Genomic DNA, 22,769 nt, shown 5'->3' with positions numbered 1-22,769 from the left:
GGCCTCCCCCAGCCCGGTCCTAGTGTGCCTCCAGGGCACCCTCTGTTAATTCTCGCGAGGTGTTTCTTTAGTTTTAATAATGTTTATTGTCTCAACTAGACTTACATTAACATTGCAATGAAGTTACGGTGAAAATCTCCAAGTCGCCACATTCTGGCGCCTGTTCGGGTACACAGTGGGAGGATTCAGACTGTCCAAATTACCTGACAGTACGTTTTTCGGGACTTGTGTGAGGAAACAGGAGCACCCGGAGGAAACTCACGCAGACACAGGGAGAACGTGCAGACTCCGCCCAGACAGTGACCCAAGCCATGAATCGAACCTGGGACCCTGGAGCTGTGAAGCAACAGTGCTAACCACTGTGCTACCGTGAACCATTGCAAATCTCGCAAGAGGTCAGCGGCTTCGTATCGACACCAAGTTGGGCAAGCTGAGGCCGTTACATCACACCCACTATCATTAACAGTTGTATCCAGCTTTTTAGTAGTTTGACAGTCAGTCGCAAGGGAACAGTTTTAGTCCAGGGTGCAATCAACACGTCAGTGAGTTCAGTCTCTTCAGCAGCCGAATGCTACTGGTGAATCTGGCTCTGACTTAATATTATTATTTTATCTTCCCAATAGAATTTTTAGGGAAGCAAACCTTTCCTGCTACTGCTTTGAAGGAACAAACTGGTTTTTAAGTCATCTTGACTTGATGAAATATCATTGTCCTCTCACCTTCTCCCCCTCCACCAAAAATATATTTCCAAAAATGCTAAGACACATAAGTCATGAACAGAGGACTTTTTTACTCGTATATATTAGAGGGAACCAAACCATCACTCACCTCTTCTCTTCTAGATATCTTCCCAAACATCCCCCCCACTCCCCATTGCCTCTGATCTCAGTATCCCAAACCTACATTTCCCTCTTCTACCTCGTTTCCAAGATCCAGAAACATAATTTCAGCCCATTCTTTCTCCACGGACTTACTTCCCATCTTGACTATGTCTTCTCCCCAAAGGGTCCTTTCCAACTGTAAACTATGACTCTACCGCTAGCATCTTCTGCACTTTTAACAATTTCCTGGCTCTAGTCATTTTCTTTGCACCATGGACATTCAGACCTTCTATCCCATTCTCTCCAACTAGACTGGCTTGAACATTTGGTTTCTTCCTTGAATGGAGGCTGAACTAAATCCCACTTGCCACCATTCTTCTCTGTCTGGATGAAATTGTTCTTACATTGAACAAGTTCTCTGTTGACTCCCCTCCCCTCATCTACTCTCAATAAGGGGTTTTACTCTAGGTACCCACGTGAGTGCTAGTTATGCCTGCCTTCTGTGTGATAAGTGAAACATTCTGTGTTTCAACCCTACTGTGGTCACCTCCTTCAGTCATGACTGTATTAGTGCCACTTCCTGTTCCCATGCCAAACTAGGAAATTTTATTAATATTGCTTCAAATTTCTACCCTTTCCTCACATTCACATGGTCCATTTATGACTCTTTCTTTGTCTTTCTCGGCATCTCTATCTCCATTCCTGGGTTTAAACTGCCAACCAATGTCTACTATAGTCCTACTGACTCCCACAGCTGTACCTTGACTGCATTCCACCCCATTTCCAGTTTCTTCATCTCTGTCACATCTGTTTAATGATATTACCACCACCCACACCAGTCCTTCTAACATGTCTTCCTATTTCCACAACTGAAGACACCCCTCCAACCTCCACTGTGGTTGACAAGGCCCTCGACAGTGTTTATCCCATTTCCCACACTTTTCTCATGCACTCATCTCCCTCCCGGAACCACAATAATGTTCCTCTGGTCCTCAACATCCACCCAACTAACCTCCACATTCATCCTGTGCCACTCTGAAAATGCAACAGGATTCCCCTCTTCTTTCTACATTCCAAAGTGAGCTTTCCCTCCATGATAACCTAGTCTCTTCTATCAAAGTCAATTTTCCTTCCCATTTCATGAAAATGGAAATGTAACACTCACCCTTTCATTGCCAAGCTCCCTGACAATTCCCTCGGGGTGAAATGCCCACAAGACAGTCTCCTCTAAAATTGGAAAAACTGTACTAAGATTGGGTGATCTCTTTGCTGAACACCCATTCAGTGTGTAAATGTGACCCTGAGGTCGCTTGCCATTTTAATTTCCTACACCGTGTCCACTCTGACATCAGCCTCCTACAATCTTCCAGCAAAGTTCAACAGAAGTTCAAGGACCTGCACCTGGGGCTGGATTCTCCAATTCTGGGGCTATGTCCCCATGCCGGCGTGGGAATGATGGCGTTTACGCCAGGAAAACTGGCGCAAAACGGCCATAGGTTCCCCGTTTTGCTGCGGGCCAGCAGCATGGCAGCGTAGAGCACCCAGCTCCAGCTGCCGATACACCCCGGAGAATTGCCAGGTCCGTGGCCACCCATGCGCATGGTGGCGGCCTGCAACAACTGTGCTGTGCTTCATGGCAGAGGCCGCTCGCAGATCCGGCCCCCGAGATAGTCCCCCCCTTCGGTCGGCTCACGCGTCCCAGACCATACCCCTACAGTGCCCCCAGCCCCAAATAATGCCCTCCGCCCGCAGATCGGCCCTCCCCCAACTGTGGCACCATTGGACTGAGGCTCTCTGTATATATGTGTCACTATATGTGTGTATATATATATATGTATACACACATATAGTGACGATTTTAGGAATATTGGATTCTAAATATTGGGCAATTTAAGGGTTAAAAGCCTGGGATTGTGGTGTGTTTGACTGCAGCGGTCATGTTTAAAATAAAATCCTGTTTTGCAGAGCCTGGAAGCTTTTAGTAGCTGAAGGTAAAATTGACCACCGGAGTGTGTTTTTTCAGTCTGGGCTAATGTACTGTGGTTTGACTGGGGAAAGTCCGTGGGGAGTTAATGTGCTTACAGCTTGATTTATTTTTACAGTTTGGGGAAATGATGTCATTGCTGGGTGAAGCTAAGGGATTTGAGACATTTTAAGAAAGTTTTGTAAAGGAGTTGAAGTCTGATAATTCTGACACTGAGTCCGCAATTCTCTCACAGTAGGACAGTTATAAAAAGAGTAATAATATTTCAAGTAGAGCAGTCTTGTCTGAGGACAAGGAAGAAGCTCAAATACTCCAGCCAGGTGAACCAGCTTTTTGAAGATATTCAACCAGAGTCTGCAGGAGTGCAACTGGAGCCCAAATTGCTCTGGTTTCCTCCATCAAGTCCCAAGAGACATGCTTGTTAGGTGAATTGGACATTCTGAATTCACCCTCCATGTACCCGAACAGGAGTGTGAGGACTAGGGAATTTTCACAGCAACTTCATTGCAGTGTTAATGTAAGCCTGCTTGTGACACTAATAAAGATTATTATTAAGTATTTTCTATGCCATGCTGATTTTAAACTGGATTGAGAACTGTATGTTCCTTTTCTTGTTGATTAATGGCGAATTGAGTAGGATTGTTTAAGGGTAATTGTAAGCTATTATTTTCAGTTATGAAGTTAAAGAGTTTAATATTATATTCCTGCAATTCCTGTGGCCAGTGTGAATGTGTAGTGATTGTGGTGTCTGTCTCTTTAAGGCAGCTCAGCCGAAAAGGGTAATCGGGCGAAGGGGCCGAGGAGAAATGAGAGTGGGTGATCACCCCAGAGAGTGGAGTCCTTTCTTGGACATAATCATCTAGCAGTCATGTAGTGAGCATACAAGGATTGGAGCTGTACTCCAAGTCAGCTTGGTGCTGCAAACCCTCCTGTGCCACATTATGCTTTATTAATAAATACCTTCTTGTTCCAAACAAAGTCTGGGGCGAGATTCTCCGACACCCCGCCGGGACCTCAACCGGGACCTGGGATTCATGTCGCATTACATTCATCCCCCACCATCTGGCCTGCAAAATCCTACCAACTGTCCTGGCTTGATACAATTTACACCTCTTTAACCTGGGGTTACCCCATCTCTGGATCTGTAAAGATTTAATCACCTGCTAATGCTCGCATTCCTAGCATTGTTTGGCATCTTTGAATTTGTCTATATATATGTTTCTGGAACATACCTCTGCATTCACCTGAGGAAGGAGCAGCGCTCCGAAAGCTAGTGACATCGAAACAAACCTGTTGGACTTTAACCTGGTGTTGTAAGACTTCGTACTAAGGTTAGAATAGTTATGGATCAGGACAAGGAACAAGCAAGCATAACAGTACTGAATTGGAGGACGATCTGGCCAAGGTGGATTAAATTGGTTGGCAAATGATATTTGAAAAATGAAGAGGATGCTGCCAATATGGCAGTAAATGATGAGTTGATGGTGATATTGGATAGGATAAAAGTAGATGAAGAGGAGGTACTTAAAATGTTGGCAAGTCCTCAGAGAAGAAAAGTCACTAGGTCTAGGTCGAATGCATCTGAGGTTACTGAGGGAAGGAAGAGAATAAATTGTAAAGGCTCTTGCCACAATCTTCCAGTCCTCCTTTGCAATAGGAGTAGTTCAACAGAATTACAAATATTACATTGCTGTTCATAAAGTGGGACGGGATAAATCAAGTAAATACAGGGTTATCAGCTAGACATCGGTGGTGGGGAATTTTTTTGAGACAATAATCCAAAATTCACTGAGGTTTGGAAAAGTATTCCCAATAAGTTGAAGTCAGCATGAATTTGTTAAAGACAAATCATGCTCGACTAACTTCATTGAGTTATTTGATGAAATAACAGGTAGTTATTGTACATATGGACTTTCAAAGCATTTGGCGAAGTATCACATAATGGGTGTGTTACCAATATTAAGGACCCTGTGACTGAAGGGGTAGCGGCAGGAAAATTCAATATTTACTCGGGGGGGGGGACAAGCAGAATAGTGGTAATGGGGGGGGGGAGACAAGCAGAATAGTGGTAATGGTTGGTTTTCAGATTGGACGGAAGGATACAGTGGGGTTCCTCAGACGTTGATAATGGGATTCCTCTTCCTTTTGATTTATACTAATGGCTTGGACTAGGGTAAACTGGGCAGGATTGAAAAGTGTATAATATGACGAGACTCATAGCAAACAATGTGGAGAACACAGACTGAAGGTGAAATGGAGAGACATAGGGCAGATAAAATTTAATGCAGAAAAGTGTGAAATTATGTATGCATTTTGGAAGGACAGTCAATATAAAATAACTCACACCATCGCAAATGGGTGCAGGAACAGAGAGATCGAAGGATCTACGTACAAACATTTTTGAAAGTGGCAGGACAAGTTGAGAATATCGTCACAAAATAGGATCCATGGTTTTATTGATGGGTGAATAGGATACAAAAGCAAAGAAATTATGTTAAACCTTAATACTGGTTAGGGCTCAGCTGGAGTAATGTATTCGGTTCCGGGCACTACCCTTTAGCAACAATGTCAGGACCTTGGAGACAGAGTGGAAGAGAATTACATTGAATGGCACCAGGGATGTGCCATAATATCCACTCATGTATATAATGAGATGCAGACAGGCAGTGATTGACACACAGGATAACCAATGAACACACATGACACATAACAACCAATCACCAGCCAGGACACCACCACTGTAAAGCACACAGGGCATTAAGACTCTCCCCCTCTCTACAGGACACAGCAGCTACTAAGATAGTAAGAGTGCACAAGCCAGTGAGCACTATCACCATGAGGTAGAGAGTTAGCTGGTCAAGCCTGTAGGAGGTTATCAGTTAGATTGATAGAGTGTCAACTCACAGCAGACTATGTCCAGCAATCAGTAAGTTCAATAGAACAGTGTTGGACCATCTCCTGTGTCAGAAGCCTGTTTCTAGTTTCACTGCATCCAGTTGCAGTCAACGTTGAACCAAGTTACTTAACACATCATGGTACCAGTGTGCTATTAATCCTAACAAACCTACCTTGACCAGCAAGCAGCCATCCAGCGGCATGGAAAACATCCAGCCTCCTTTGCAACTCCGGATCTCCGGCAACCTCGACGCCAACTGGAAAGTCTTCAAACAAAAGTTTCTCCTGTACATCGAGGCCTCTGACCTCGAGGCAGCATTGGATGCCAGAAAGATCACGCTGTTCCTGTCGACTGCGGGAGATCACGCCATCCACATCTATAACTCGCTTATGTTTGCCGATGGCGAAGACAAGACAAAGTTCAAGACAGTTCTGCTGACATTCGACAGCCACAGCGACATTGAGATGAATGAGAGCTTTGAACGGTACATCTTCCAACAGAGGCTTCAGGGTAAGGATGAACCTTTTCAGTCCTTCTTGACCCATCTCCGCATCCTAGCGCAGTCATGTAATTATGACTCGACGACTGATTCCATGATCCGGGATCAGATCGTTTTCGGGGTCCAGTCCGACTCCCTGCGGGAGCAGCTCCTCAAAATCAAAGTTGACCCTCTCCGTCGCCATCGAAACGTGCGTTGTCCATGCCAAAAATCGCTACTCACGCATCAGGATGGCAGAAACTGCCAAACTGGCCTCCCATGAGGCAGAAAGGGTGCAGGTCATAGCGAAAATGCAAGACCTGAGCATCGAGGAGAGTGGCCGTTTCGCTCTCTTTTCTCGGGTCCCCACGCATGTGCGCCACGACTGGATGGACGATGAGGCTGATGCCCCTGAGGCGCATACGCGAACGTCGGCCGATCGCACTGCGCATGCGTGATGGCAAATTCTTTACCAAGCTGGACACCTCCCGTGGCTTCTGGCAAATTCAGCTGGACGAGTCCTGTCGGAAGCTGTGCACTTTTACCACTCTGTTCGGCAGGTATTGCAACAACTGCATGCCTTTTGGTATCATATTATCAGCTTCCGAAGTATTTCATCGCATCATGGAGCAAATGATGGAGGGCATCGAGGGGGTGCGAGTCTACGTGGACGACGTGATCATCTGGTCCACGACGCCCGAGGATCACATCGCTCGCCTCAAACAGGTTTTCCAGAGGATTCATAAAAATGGCCTCCAGCTCAACAGGGCCAAATGCTCGTTTGGGCGGTCCGCTATCAAGTTTTTAGGTGACCACATTTCACAGCAAGGTGTGCAACCAGACACCGACAAGGTGCTGGCAATCAATGCCATGAAGACACCAGAGGACAAAAAGGTGGTCCTCCGCTTCCTCGGGATGGTACATTTTCTCGGAAAATCCATTCCCAACATGGCAACCCACACCACGGCCCTCCGGCATCTCGTTAAAAAGTCGACAGGACTTCCGGGTGCGGCGATGACCAGCTGAGTCGCACGTTTTGGCAGCTCCCGGTGAAACGGACTTTTGGGCTCTTGATAGGAGCCCCAACGGCAATTTCAACGGCTAAAAACACCGTGCGGTAAACCAGAAGGGAATTCCCCCTGGACACGGATGGAAAAAGGAGAGGAAAGTGGCCGGATTGCAGCGGATCCTTTGGAACAGCGGCAAGGAAGGCAAGCAAAAACCAAGATGGCGTCGGAAGGTGGCAGTTTCACATGGGGCCCTGAACAACAAGAGTTCTTGAAATGCTGCGTGGAAGAGATAAAAAAGGAAATGAAGAAAGAGCTGTTGGCCCCGATACTACAGGCGATTGAAGGGCTAAAGGAGGAACAAAAGACCCAGGAGCGGGAGCTTTGGGTCGTGAAGGCGAAGGCAGCCGAGAATGAGGACGATATACAGGGCCTGGTGGTGAAGACGGAGATACAGGAGGCACATCAGAAACGATGTGTGGAGAGGTTGGAGGCACTGGAAAACAACGCAAGGAGGAACAACCTGAGGATTCTTGGTCTTCCTGAAGGTGTGGAGGGTGCGGACGTCGGGGCATATGTGAGCACGATGCTGCACTCGTTAATGGGAGCGGAGGCCCCGGCGGGTCCGTTGGAGGTGGAGGGAGCATACCGAGTTATGGCGCGAGGACCGAGAGCAGGAGAAACTCCCAGAGCCATAGTGGTGAGATTCCTCCGTTTTAAGGATAGAGAAATGGTCCTTAGATGGGCGAAGAAAACTCGGAGTAGTAAATGGGAGAACGCGGTGATCCGCGTTTATCAAGACTGGAGTGCGGAGGTGGCGAGAAGGAGGGCGAGCTTTAATCGGGCCAAGGCGGTGCTTCATAAAAGGAAGATAAAATTTGGAATGCTGCAACCGGCAAGACTGTGGGTCACATATCAAGGGAGGCACCACTACTTTGAGACGGCGGATGAAGCGGGGACTTTTATTGTAGAAGAAAAACTGGAATGAGTGGATTATTAAAAAGAACGTTTGGACAAAGTGGTGGGGCGAATGGGGGGGGCGAAGAGGGGTTTTATGTTCTAATCCTGCGGTGTGGTAACTTTTCTCTCTCCCACAGGGGGTGATGGGGGGAGGTGGGGAGGGAGAGGAGATGGGGCGTTGGCCATGGGGGGCGGGGCCAAGGGAGAAGCGCGGGCTTGGCTCCCGCGCTATGATAATTATGGCGGGAATAGAGAAGCAGGAAGGAGGGGGCGTCGCACGGTGCGAGCCGTGGTCACGGGGGGAAGCCGAGGTCAGCCAGAGTTTGCTGACTTCTGGGGGCAACATGGGGGGAGTAATTACGCTAGCGGGGGGTCTAGCGGGGGGGTGGGAGGGGGGAATTACTGGGTTGCTGCTGCTGGGGAAAGGGGGGAGCGGGTACGGGAGAGGATGGGCAGGGGGGCACCGCCTGGGGGAGATACAGCTGCGTGGGAACTGGGTGAGAAGCTGGAAAAAGATGATGGCTAATCGGCAAGGGGGGGGGTGGGAAGCCCCCCAACTCGGCTGATCACGTGGAACGTGAGAGGGCTCAACGGGCCGATAAAGAGGGCACGGGTACTCGCACACCTTAAGAAACTTAAAGCAGATGTGGTTATGTTACAGGAAACGCACCTGAAACTGATAGACCAGGTTAGGCTGCGCAAAGGATGGGTGGGGCAGGTGTTCCATTCGGGGCTAGATGCGAAAAACAGGGGGGTGGCTATATTAGTGGGGAAGCGGGTTATGTTCGAGGCAAAGACTATAGTGGCGGATAACGGGGGCAGATACGTGATGGTGAGTGGCAAACTACAGGGAGAGACGGTGGTTTTGGTAAACGTGTATGCCCCGAACTGGGATGATGCCAATTTTATGAGGCGGATGCTAGGACGCATTCCGGACCTGGAGACGGGAAAGCTGATAATGGGGGGAGACTTTAACACGGTGTTGGAACCAGGGCTGGATAGGTCGAAGTCCAGGACTGGAAGGAGGCCAGCAGCAGCCAAGGTGCTTAAAGATTTTATGGAGCAGATGGGAGGTGTGGACCCGTGGAGATTCAGTAGACCTAGGAGTAAGGAGTTCTCGTTTTTCTCCTATGTCCATAAAGTCTATTCGCGCATAGACTTTTTCGTGCTGGGTAGGGCATTGATCCCGAAGGTGAGGGGAACGGAGTATACGGCTATAGCCATTTCGGATCACGCCCCACACTGGGTGGACTTGGAGATAGGGGAGGAAACAGGAGGGCGCCCACCCTGGAGAATGGACATGGGACTAATGGCGGATGAGGGTGTGTGTCTAAGGGTGAGGGGATGTATTGAAAAGTACTTGGAACTCAATGACAATGGGGAGGTCCAGGTGGGAGTGGTCTGGGAGGCGTTGAAGGCGGTGGTTAGGGGGGAGCTGATATCAATAAGGGCACATAAAGGGAAGCAGGAGAGTAAGGAACGCGAGCGGTTGCTGCAAGAACTTTTGAGGGTGGACAGACAATATGCGGAAGCACCGGAGGAGGGATTGTACAGGGAAAGGCAAAGGCTGCATGTGGAATTTGACTTGCTGACTACAGGCACTGCAGAGGCACAATGGAGGAAGGCACAGGGTGTACAGTATGAATATGGGGAGAAGGCGAGCAGGTTGCTGGCACACCAATTGAGGAAAAGGGGAGCAGCGAGGGAAATAGGGGGAGTGAGGGACGAGGAAGGAGAGATGGAGCGGGGAGCGGAGAGAGTGAATGAAGTGTTCAAGACATTTTATAAAAAATTATATGAAGCTCAACCCCCGGATGGGAGGGAGAGAATGATGGACTTTTTGGATCGGCTGGAAATTCCCAAGGTGAAAGAGCAGGAAAGGGTGGGACTGGGAGCACAGATCGAGGTAGAAGAAGTGGTGAAAGGAATTAGGAGCATGCAGACGGGAAAGGCCCCGGGACCGGACGGATTCCCAGTCGAATTTTATAGAAAATATTTGGACTTGCTCGCCCCGGTACTGACGAGGACCTTTAATGAGGCAAAGGAAAGGGGACAACTGCCCCCGACTATGTCTGAAGCAACGATATCGCTTCTCTTAAAGAAGGAAAAGGACCCGCTACAATGCGGGTCCTACAGACCAATTTCCCTCCTAAATGTGGATGCCAAGGTCCTGGCCAAGGTAATGGCAATGAGAATAGAGGAATGTGTCCCGGGGGTGGTTCACGAGGACCAAACTGGGTTTGTGAAGGGGAGAAAGCTGAACACGAATATACGGAGGCTGTTAGGGGTAATGATGATGGCCCCACCAGAGGGTGAAACAGAGATAGTAGTGGCGATGGATGCCGAGAAAGCATTTGATAGAGTGGAATGGGATTATTTGTGGGAGGTGTTGAGGAGATTTGGTTTTGGAGAGGGGTATGTTAGATGGGTGCAGCTATTGTATAGGGCCCCAGTGGCGAGTGTGGTCACGAATGGACGGGGATCGGCATATTTTCGGCTCCATAGAGGGACAAGGCAGGGATGCCCTCTGTCCCCATTACTGTTTGCACTGGCGATTGAGCCCCTGGCGATAGCGCTGAGGGGTTCCAAGAAGTGGAGGGGAGTACTTAGGGGAGGAGAAGAACACCGGGTATCTTTGTATGCGGACGATTTGCTACTATATGTGGCGGATCCGGCGGAGGGGATGCCAGAAATAATGCGGATACTTGGGGAGTTTGGGGATTTTTCAGGGTATAAATTGAACATGGGGAAGAGTGAGCTGTTTGTGGTGCATCCTGGGGAGCAGAGTAGAGAAATAGAGGACCTACCGTTGAGGAAGGTAACAAGAGACTTTCGTTACCTGGGGATCCAGATAGCTAAGAATTCGGGCACACTGCACAGGTTAAATTTAACGCGGTTGGTGGAACAGATGGAGGAAGATTTCAAGAGATGGGATATGGTAGCCCTGTCAATGGCAGGGAGGGTGCAGGCGGTTAAGATGGTGGTCCTCCCGAGATTCCGCTTTGTGTTTCAGTGCCTCCCGGTGGTGATCACGAAGGCTTTTTTTAAAAGGATTGAAAAGAGCATCATGGGTTTTGTTTGGGCCGGGAAGACCCCGAGAGTGAGGAAGGGATTCTTACAGCGTAGCAGGGATAGGGGGGGGCTGGCACTACCGAGCCTAAGTGAGTACTATTGGGCCGCTAATATTTCAATGGTGAGTAAGTGGATGGGAGAGGAGGAGGGAGCGGCGTGGAAGAGATTAGAGAGGGCGTCCTGTAGGGGGACTAGCCTGCAGGCTATGGTGACAGCCCCATTGCCGTTCTCACCGAGGAACTACACCACAAGCCCGGTGGTGGTGGCTACACTGAAGATTTGGGGACAGTGGAGACGGCATAGGGGAAAGACTGGAGCTTTGGGGGGGTCCCCGATAAGAAACAACCATAGGTTTGCCCCGGGGGGAATGGATGGGGGATATGGAATGTGGCAAAGAGCAGGAATAACGCAACTGAAAGATCTATTTGTGGATGGGAAGTTCGCGAGTCTGGGAGCGCTGACCGAGAAATATGGGTTGCCCCAAGGGAATGCATTCAGGTATATGCAACTGAGGGCTTTTGCGAGGCAACAGGTGAGGGATTTTCCGCAGCTCCCGACACAAGAGGTGCAGGACAGAGTGATCTCAAAGACATGGGTGGGGGATGGTAAGGTGTCAGATATATATAGGGAAATGAGGGACGAAGGGGAGACTATGGTAGATGAACTAAAAGGGAAATGGGAAGAAGAGCTGGGGGAGGAGATCGAGGAGGGGCTGTGGGCGGATGCCCTAAGTAGGGTAAACTCGTCGTCCTCGTGTGCCAGGCTAAGCCTGATTCAGTTTAAGGTATTACACAGGGCGCATATGACTGGAGCGCGGCTCAGTAAATTTTTGGGGGTGGAGGATAGGTGTGCGAGGTGCTCGAGAAGCCCAGCGAATCATACCCATATGTTTTGGTCATGCCCAGCACTACGGGGGTTTTGGATGGGGGTGACAAAGGTGCTTTCAAAAGTAGTGGGGGTCCGGGTCGAACCAAGCTGGGGGTTGGCTATATTTGGGCTAGCACAAGAGCCGGGAGTGCAGGAGGCGAGAGAGGCCGGTGTTTTGGCCTTTGCGTCCCTAGTAGCCCGGCGCAGGATATTGCTAATGTGGAAGGAAGCCAAGCCCCCGGGGGTGGAGACCTGGATAAATGACATGGCGGGGTTTATAAAGCTAGAGCGGATTAAGTTCGTCCTAAGGGGGTCGGCTCAAGGGTTCACCAGGCGGTGGCAACCGTTCGTCGAATACCTTGCGGATAGATAGATGGAAGGGGAAAAGAAGGCAGCAGCAGCAGCCCAGGATTTGGGGGGGGGGGGGGGGGGAGGGGTGGGCGGGGGGGGTGTAACTTGTGACAAGGCAGTTGCCAATTAGGGCTAGTTTTCATTTTTGTTATTTAATATTTATTCATTTTTTGTTTTTTGCTTATATAAAATAGGTCATTGTTATTTGTGCTGTTATAATATTGTGTAAAGGATGCACAATGTACTGTGTTGGTTGACCAAAAATTTTCAATAAAATATTTATTAAAAAAAAAAAAGTCGACAGTGTTCCAGTGGCTTCCCGCACATCAAGCGGAGTGGCTTGAGCTGAAGGCAAAGCACACCACAGCCCCAGTACTGGCATTCTTTGGCCAACCAAGGATACCAAGATATCCACAGATGCAAGCCAGGACGGCATTGGGGCGGTGCTCCTCCAGCGAGACAATTCCTCATCCTGGGCTCCAGTGGCATATGCCTCCAGGACCATGACTCCGACCGAACAACGGTATGCCCAGATCGAAAAGGAATGTCTGGGTCTCCTGACAGGAATAGTCAAGTTTCATGACTATGTACACGGTCTGCCGAAGTTCACGGTGGAAACAGACCACAGGCCTTTAGCCCACATAATCCAGAAGGATTTAAATGACATGACACCTCGGCTGCAGCGAATTCTTCTTCATCTCCGCCGATATGACTTCAAACTCGTCTATACACTGGGCAAGGAGCTGATCGTCGCGGATGCCCTATCCCGATCCATCACCATGCCGTGTGAACCAGGCGACTTCATTCGCCACATCGAGGCACAAGTGCAGTTGTGTGCCAGCAACCTCCCAGCCACTGATGAACGAGTTGTCCAGATACGCGAAGAAACTGCCAAAGATCCTCTACTGCAGCGCGTGATGCAACACCTTGCCCATGGCTGGCAAAAGGGGCAGTGCCCCCAGTTCTTCAACGTTAAGGACGAGTTAACGGTTGTCGAGGGGATCCTTCTTAAACTAGATAGAATCGTCATTCCCCAAAGCATGCAAGCCATGGTGCGAAGACAGATCCATGAGGGTCACCTTGGGGTCAAAAAATGTCGACGCAGCGCTCAGCAGGCAGTCTACTGGCCTGGCATCAGCCAGGACATTGCCAACATGGTCCTCAACTGCACAATATGCCAGGGGTTTCAACCAGCTCAGCCCAAGGAAACACTGCAACAGCGTGACTGCTCCGTGGTTCAAGGTGGGGTAGACCTCTTTCACGCAGATGGGTGTGATAACGTGCTCTTGGTCGACTACTTCTCCAGCTACCTGGAAGTGGTGAAACTGTCGGACCTCACGTCCAGGTCAGTGATTGAAGCCTGCAAAGAGACGTTTGCCAGGCACGGCATACCACTCACAGTAATGAGTGACAACGGCCTATGTTTCCACAGCCAAGAGTGGTCCGACTTTGCACGATCATACCACTTCAGTCACATCACATCCAGTCCCCATTACACGCAATCAAACGGGAAGGCTGAAAAAGGGGTCCATATTGCCAAGCGGTTGCTGTGTAAGGCTGCAGACTCAGCCTCGGATTTCAACCTGGCACTGTTGGCATATAGGGCAACCCCTCTGCCGACTGGTTAGTCTCTGGCGCAGCTGCTCCTGAACCGCAACCTGAGGACGACTGTTCCAGCCATCCATGTTCCAGACCTTGACCGCCTCACGGTGCTGCAGAAAGTGCAGCAATCCAGGGACCAGCAGAAGATCACGTATGATGCTCATGCCAAGGATCTACCTGCGCTGGCTCCAGACGATGTTGTTTGCGTCCAGTTGCCTGAGGGAGGTTGGTCAGCCCCAGCTATTGTCATCAGGCAGGCTGCCCCCAGGTCCTTCGTTGTCCAAATGGCTGATGGCTCCATTCTACGGCGCAACAGGAGGGCGCTACGAAAAGTTCCCTGACCACCGCCTGGCCGCACTTCTCCGCATGTCATCATGCCTCCTCCGGACATCTCGCACCACGAGGCCACCGATCTGGCTGCGATCCCGCCTCTCCATGAGGCCACCGACATGGCAGCAATCCCGCCTGTCCAAGTGCCGGCGTCACCCCCTCTACCTCTGAGGCGATCGACAAGAATTTGTCGCCTGCCACAAAGACTGAATCTATAGACTTAAATCTTGTAAATTCTGTTCAGTTTGCCCTGTATCTGCACGATAGACACCTTCCCATGTACATATGTTCATTCCCTCACCACTTGTATATGATCATGCATGTATATATATCGCCACGTTCCAAAATTTACTTCAAAAAGGGGAGATGTCATAATATCCACTCATGTATATAATGAGATGCAGACAAGCAGTGATTGACACACAGGATAACCAATGAACACACACGACACATAACAACCAATCACCAGACAGGACACCACCACTATAATGCACACAGGGCATTAAGACTCTCCCTCTCTCTACAGGACACAGCTACTGAGATAGTAAGAGTGCACAAGCCAGTGAGCACTATCACCATGAGGTAGAGAGTTAGTCTGGTCAAGCCAGTAGGAGGTTATCAGTTAGATTGATAGAGTGTCAACTCACAGCAGACTATGTACAGCAATCAGGAAGTTCAATAAAACAGTGTTGGACCATCTCCTGTGTCAGAAGCCTGTTTTTAGTTTCACTGCATCCAGTCGCAGTCAACGTTGAACCAACTTACTTAACACATCAGGATGAGGGACCTCAATTATCTGGAGAAACAGGTTGTTCACAAAGGTAGAGAATGTTAAGGTGAAGTTTGATGGGGGTGTTCAAAATCTAGAACAATTTGTCAGAGTAATTAAGAAGAAACTCTGTCCAGCGGCAGGACACAAAGGCTACACAAGGAAACCTGTTGAAAAGCCCAGTGAACTGTGATCTGGCTCTGTGATGTGTCTGAAAGAGTAGTGGTAGCGACTCAGTAGCCACATCAAGGAAATTGAATAAACATTTGAAGTGGAAGAAGCTGCCATGTGATGGGAAAGGAGCAATGGAGTGGCACTAATTGGATACCTCTGCACAGAGCCAGCATTGGTATGATGACTGAATGGCCATCTTCTATGTTGTTCTATATCATCCAATGATAGCGTTATTTAAATTGAAAAAAATAATTAACAAAATCAATATTGTGCCTTTGGCATTAAATTCCAGTGGCAGCAACTGGAGTCTGTGTTGTGAATGAAGTCTGATAAATATTTTCTTTTCATTTTTAAAATATCTTGAAACCTTCCAAGTGAAATGATTTTTGGCTAAACTACAGTTGATTCAAAATACTGGAAAACACAAATGATCCATTAAATATCAATTTCCTCAACTGAGGTAAATAATGTAAATGGGCATTGTGGCTGTCGAAGTTATCATAAGCCTGTAAAAAGGCTTGCATTTTTGTCATTCCTTTCACAACGTCACGGCCTCCACTGAAGCACTTGATTGCTAACAGTGAGCATGATTTACCGGCCTCCTCGTGCCAAACTTGGTGACGGACGAGGCTGTTGAATCGCGTGAGAGGCCTCACCGGATCTAGCAAGACGCCGCGATCTGGATCTCGCCCACTCGGCAGCACGGTGGCACAAGTGGATAGCACTGTGGCTTCACAGCGCCAGGGTCCCAGGTTCCATTCCCCGCTGGATCACTGTCTGTATGGAGTCTGCACGTTCTCCACGTGTCTGCGTGGGTTTCCTCCGGGTGCTCCGGTTTCCTCCCACAGTCCAAAGACGTGCAGGTTAGGTGGATTGGCCATGATAAATTGCCCTTAGTGACCAAAAAGGTGAGGAGGCGTTATTGGGTTACGGGGATAGGGTGGAAGTGAGGGCTTAAGTGGGTCGGTGCAGACCCGATGGGCCGAATGGCCTCCTTCTGCCATGTATGTTCTGTGTTCACTGAGCTCAGCTCGCCAGTGCAGGAAATGGCTAAAGTGCGACCTCAACAAGGCATTCCGCACCGAGGCCAAAAACCACGACAGGTGCCGAGAAACACCCGACTTAACGTGCCCGAAACGGGACTCTGATTTTGTCCCGTTGAATAATGTCCCGTATTTTTTCACAGTGTAGTTGCTGTTGTAATGTAGCAAAGGTTACTGCCAAGATGCACACAGCAAAGTCCTGCAGAAGCAATGCGATAATAACCAGATCTGTTTGTGTGACATTGTTTGAGGGATAAATATTGACAGGACTCGAAGGAGAACACACTTGTTTTTCAAATTAAAGGTAGCAATTTCTGTAACCAATTTTTAATAGCCATATTTAAATGATATATGAATCAATTTCATGGGCAATGTGGCGTCCAGCAGCGTTGTACATCAGTAAATAACCTCTGCAAATATTGTTTTTAAAGCATTAGGATCAACACACTGGGCCTGGGACAGATTATCGTTCAAAGTTGATGCAATATTAACTGCCGCTAAAGTTAACTAAAAACCACAGAAATATTCCCAGTGTACAGACGGACAAATTTGTTGTTTGTAACATGGTGTTCTTGTAGTAAGAATGGTAGTGAAACACTGTGAAGTACAGGAAGGTGGAAAGGAATTCATGGGAGCCAACTCTAGCATCATGACTAAACATCTTCAGGTTAGGATGGGCGGTAGTTGAAAGACAAATAACAGTGGTACTGTTCCAACTTACTGCTACGCCAAAACCCAGATTCCACATGAGAAATTACTCCAAGAGAGGTTAGGCGAGGGAGGATTTTGTTTTTTGCAAAGTGTGCAGTGCTTTACCTTTCAGGGTTTCCTGAAGAGTGTCTGTAAACAGCGAGACATTATGGCCGTCAGTATGAGTTCTCTCTTCCATGGGAACAGTTCCTTTCAGGTGGATATTGACCAGGGTAACGTTGATTGTTCCAACCTGTAGAGAAAAACACAAGTTACAGAATGGGGGCCTCTGGAAGCACAGGACAGCTAAGGTCAACATTCTGACTTTATACTGGTGCGGCCAGATTAATCTTCAGGACACATTTGTGGCCAGCCCTGCAGGAAAACAATCAAAAAGGGCATTTGACAAATAAAATGATGTACTTTTCATTTTCTTGGAATTCTTTTGTTAATTAACTATCGAAGCATTAGAGAAGGTTAAAGGCTGTGTAACTGGATGAGAAAGTTGAGAAGTCATGCAATTAAAAAATCCAGAAATACATCCAAATCGGTGCTGGGAGAAAGCGGATACTGAAAATGGGTCACCTCAATAAACATTTCTGTATAAGGAGATTATAGTAAGACAAATCCAGTGCATAATACCATAAAAATGCATTGCAATTCACATAATAAATTTATATACAAGTACAGAATAATAACTTTATGGAGGCCTGTTATGATCTCTCCTTTCAAACTTTCTATTGAAAAGCTCAGCTGGCAATACGCTGGCCTGAATCAGTCTTTCACATCTTTCTCTAGAAACCTGAACACAGACAGCACGATTCAGTTAAAGTCTACTGACCGGAACCTAGGGGGTGTTTCTCCACTGCTGCAGTGCTGAAAAATAATTTGCCCTTTTCCTTTAGCTTTAGGGAGTTTCTCTGTAACGAGACCATGTTGAGAGGTATTTCCTGCTGGCAAACCTCAGGCTCCTCACAGATCTGGACACCATTTTGTCCGGCAGCCGTGATCCCCCCCCCCCCCCACCATGCTCTTCTAAAAAAACCTCAACCCACCCCTCCCCCCCCCCCCAATCTTGTGGAGACCCCCGGAAAACCCCCCTCATCCTCTCTCTCCCTGGCAAAGCCCTCCCCAGGCCTAGCCTCTGGCAATGCCAGCCTAGCACCTGGGCACTTTGGCACTGACACCCTGGCCGGTGTCACCCGGACGCCCTGACGGTGAATCCAGTGTCCTGCGAGGGTGAGATCTGATTTGTTACATTGTAGGTGTAACATAAGCGGCTTCCTTGGGGTGCACTTGACAAAGGAAGGTTCAGACGTGGAGATAACTTCAACACATTTATTAAACTATTTACACTTCTATTACTCAGGTTCGACACTACTGCTAATCCTACTATAGCTACACAGACTAACTAACCAGTTGCTGCAATCCACGTGGTGGGTGTGATATTGAATCAACCCTGTGTCTGTACTCACTGACTGTCTCTACTGGAAAGACGCAGATCATGTGTGTGGTGTCCTTTATATATGGGTTGGTGTAATGCCCCCCTCTGGTCGTGTCACCTCCCTGTGTATCGTGAATGTCTATTGGTCGTGTCCTATCTACTTGATCTATTGGTTGAGTGTGTGTGTGTGATGTCACTGGTGCTCCCTCTAGTGTCTAGCTAGCCTACATACATTTACATTGATGCACATCACCACAAGATCCAGATAGTGCCGGGCAGAGCGAGTCGGGTGACTTTGGGGCACGATTCACCCGTTGTGCTTGGGTCCGCACCGGGCACAAGGGGGTTGCTGAATTGCGTCTAGAATATGGTTGTTGCTTTAGTACAATATTGAAGGGTGCACTATACGATCAAAAATGCCTTTTGGATGAGGTAATAAACCAAAGCCCAATTTATTCTTTCAGCTCGAGACAAAAGATCCTATGATACCATTTAGAAAAAGAACAGGGGAGTCCTCCCAGTATCTTGCTCAATGTTTACCCTCAACTTAGAAAAAAAGGATTGTCAGATCCCTCAGTGCTTGTTGTGAGACCTTGCTGTGAACAAAGTGCTGTATCACAAAACTCATTCAGCTTCAAAAAGTGCTTCATTGGCTGCAAAGTTCCTTGTGATGTCCTGAGGTTGTTAAGGATGTTATATCAATGTAAATTATTTCCGTAATTTGTACCAAACCCTTTACTGCTGTAGTGCAAAGAGTGATTAAAATAATCTCTGCACTTTCTCTCAACTAATCCTGCAAAGCTACTAAATTCGGAACAAAGTGGTTCCCCCGTTATAAGCTGTTATGAGAGAACCTTCAGCTACTCATTTGTCAGTAAGTTACGTTATCTGTCAGCTGAGGTTACCAAGGAATCAGCACATGGTCAGATTTGTGGTCACAGCCTGAAAAGATAATCATCTTTTGCTATTGTGTTTTCGGGCAAAGGAAAGTACAGATTGGAAGCTAATTACTTCCTCCTCCCACACCTCAGTTTTCACCCCCTGCCTCCCAGGCTCTTGAAGGGGGAAGTTGTGGTTCAAGGGACCAGCAGCCCCCTGATGCCCTCAAACAAGTAGCTGCTCCCCAAATGAATGGGCTGTGTCAGCAGGCTGTGGGTGCTGGAACCTCCTCAGTGTGGCACAGACACAGAGCAGACAGTGTATTTATTAATCATGCCAATGAATGTACCATTGGATACAATTTTCTTTTTTTTTAAAGCAGCCTGCCAATTTCTGTACTAGTTAGAGGCCTAGGTTGGATTTATATGTGTTATTGTCATACAGTTCTCTGTAGCATTAAGGACTTAACTCTTCCAGTATCTTGGTTAGAGACCACACTAAGTACTGTGTCCATTTCTTTCCATACTGTAAAAAGGATATAGAGGCACTGGAGAAGGTGCCAAACAGATTTAAAAGAATGATGCAGACGGCCATATGAATTGGGAACAGGAGAAGGCCACTCGGCCCCTCAAGCATGCTCCACCATTCAATAAGTTCACCTCAACTTCACATTCCTAGGGCAGCACGGTGGCACAGTGGTTAGCATTGCTGCCTCACGGCGCTGAGGTCCCAGGTTCAATCCGGCTCTGGGTCACTGTCCATGCGGAGTTTGCACATTCTCCCCGTGTTTGCGTGGGTTTCGCCCACACAACACAAAGATGTGCAGGGCAGGTCAATTGGCCATGCTAAATTGCCCCTTAATTGGAAAAAATGAATTGGGTACTCTAAATTTATTTTAAAAACCTTCACATTCCTGCCTAACCCTGATAACCTTTCACCCCCTTTTCTTATCAATAATTTACCTACCCTGCCATAAAGATATTCAAAAACTCTGCCTCAACCACATAATGAAGAAGAGAATTCCAAAATCTCACAAATCTCTGAGAGAATTATTTTTTCCTCATCTCCGTTCTAAATGGGTGACCCCCTATTTTTAAATAGTAGTGCCTAGTTATAGATGCTCCCAGACGAGGAAACATCCTTTCCACATCCACCCTTTCAAATCTCCTCAGGATCTTGAGTGGGATTCTTCGACCCCCCCACCGGGTCGGAGAATCGCCGGGGGTTGGCGTGAATCCCGCCCCGGCCGTCCTCCAAATTCTCCCGCCCCCCAAAAATTGCCCCGGCGTGAGTCGCGCCACCCGCCTTGGAGAATGGCAGGGACCGGCGCAACTCAATGGGCCCCAGAGCTCCACGAGTTCTCAGGCCCGCGATGGGCCGAAGTCCCGCCCGTTCGTTGCCAGTCCCGCCGGCGTAAATTGGAGTAGGTCCCTTACCGGTGGGACCTGGCAGTGCGGGCGGGCTCCGGGGTTCTGGGGGGGCGCGGGGGGATCTGGCCCCGGAAGGTGCCTCCCACGGTGACCTGGCCCAAGATCGGGGCCCACCGATCCGTGGGCGGGCCTGTGCCGTGGGGGCACTCTATCCTTCCGCACCGGAGGCTGTCCTCTGCCATTCCCGGTGCGGAAGCGAATCCCTCTGCGCATGCGTGGGGATGACGCCAGCACACACTGGCGCCCCCGCGCATGCGCTGACTTGCGCCGGCCGGTGGAGGCCCTTCGGCACCGGTTGGCGTGGCACCAAGCCCCTTCCCCGCCGGCCGGCGGGGCGCAAATCACTCCGGGGCGGGCCTAGCCCCTGAAGGTGTGGAGGATTCCGCACCTTTGGGGTTGTCCGACGCCGGAGTGGTTCGCGCCACTCCGTCCCACCGGGACCCCCTGCCCCGCCGGGTAGGGGAGATTCCTACCCCTTATGTTTCAATCAAGTCGCCTCTTACTCTTCTATACTCCAGTGGATTCAAGCCTAGTCTGTCCAACCTCTCTTCACAAGACAACCCGCCCATTCCATGTATTGATCTATAACCTTCTCTGAATTATTTCCAATGCATTTACATCCTTCCTTAATTAATGTGGCAAAATACTGTACACAATACTCCAGATGTGGTCTCACCAATGCTCTGCATATCTGAAACATAAACTTCCTGCTCCTGCACTCGGACACAACACGGTCAGGGAATAGGCATCTATATTATGCTGTTGTCACTCTTTACTCGAGACCATTTTACTACAAGGTTATTAATTAGCCCTGCTTCATTGCACACACTGAATCTAAAATAGCCAGTTCCCTAGTTGGTTGTTCCGTATTGGGGGCGATTTTCCAGCCCATTATGCCATGGCGCAAATCCCATTTTGGACAGAAACTCTTGTGAGACCACCATAACTAGATTTGCAATGGGATATCCCAGAATGAGATCTTCCCTGCTCTCCGACAGAGTTCATAGAATCATAGAATTTACAGTGCAGAAGGAGTCTATTCGGCCCATCGAATCTGCACCGGCCCTTGGAAAGAGCACCCTACTTAATTCCACACCTCCATCCCATCCCCGTAACCCAGTAACCCCACCTAACCTTTTGGACACTAAGGGACAATTTAGCATGGCCAATCTACCTAATCTGCACATCTTTCTACTGTGGGAGGAAACCGGAGCACCCGGAGGAAATTCACGCAGACACGGGGAGAAAGTGCAAACTCAACAGTCACCCAAGGCCAGAATGGAACCCGGGAACCTGAAGCTGTGAGGCAGCAGTGCTAGCCACTGTGCCACCCGACAGATGTAATCAGGTTTGTGCACAGCGAGGGTGTAAACTTAATTACCATACATTTTAATATACTTAATTATTCAAAATTGGCTTTATGCCGAATCCTCCTGGAATGTCAGCGTGGCATAACACCAGCAGGCATCACTCCTGGTCTCCAAAAACGGAGACCAGACATGATGACCATGACGGTGGCTTGGAGGCCTGTGTAACCCTCGGGTGGTCAAGGACATGATAAGACATACCCTGCAAGGGCCAACCTGGCTGAGCCTGAAGGAGCCGTGGCCTGAAGGCACAGGGCCTTTAGGGAGACCCACTGGGAGGGCCCGGATGCCAGCAAGCCTTGGAGGGGGCTGATTGATGCCGCTGATCCTTGGGTGTTGGGGGCTGGGGGTTGATGCCAGAAATTATTGATGGGGAGACTGTGATGTCTGTAGCGGGGGGTTAGGGGTGGAAGATGGGGTCTTTATCTTCATTTCGAGACCAAGGTGCTCTTTCCGATCTCTACGGAGCAGGTCTTGTTGGCGTCTTTAAGCCTTGCCCCTCACAATGACAGCACAAAATGTGCTCCCCTTCCAAAAAAATGGCAAAGTATGGGAAGATCCCGATACAAAAACAATCGTGCCTGTTTTCAGTCAGAATCTGACAC

General features: G+C 48.7%; 1 protein-coding gene across 2 annotated transcripts in view; it reads right to left on the bottom strand.

Annotated features, from left to right (window-relative positions):
• Nucleotides 1-22,769, bottom strand: part of eepd1 (endonuclease/exonuclease/phosphatase family domain containing 1) — a 245,448-nt gene that overhangs the window by 4,657 nt on the left and 218,022 nt on the right. For both annotated transcript variants that reach the window (XM_072509734.1, XM_072509733.1), the window contains exon 8: nucleotides 17,171-17,297. In XM_072509734.1, coding sequence (XP_072365835.1) covers nucleotides 17,171-17,297 — 127 coding nt within the window. The remainder of the gene's footprint in view (nucleotides 1-17,170; nucleotides 17,298-22,769) is intronic.

This window comes from Scyliorhinus torazame, chromosome 6 (genome assembly GCF_047496885.1).
Source record: "Scyliorhinus torazame isolate Kashiwa2021f chromosome 6, sScyTor2.1, whole genome shotgun sequence".
Taxonomy (NCBI): Eukaryota; Metazoa; Chordata; class Chondrichthyes; order Carcharhiniformes; family Scyliorhinidae; genus Scyliorhinus; species Scyliorhinus torazame.
The sequence above is the reverse complement of the archived record's forward strand: the minus strand, read 5'-3'. Positions and strand labels throughout refer to the sequence as shown.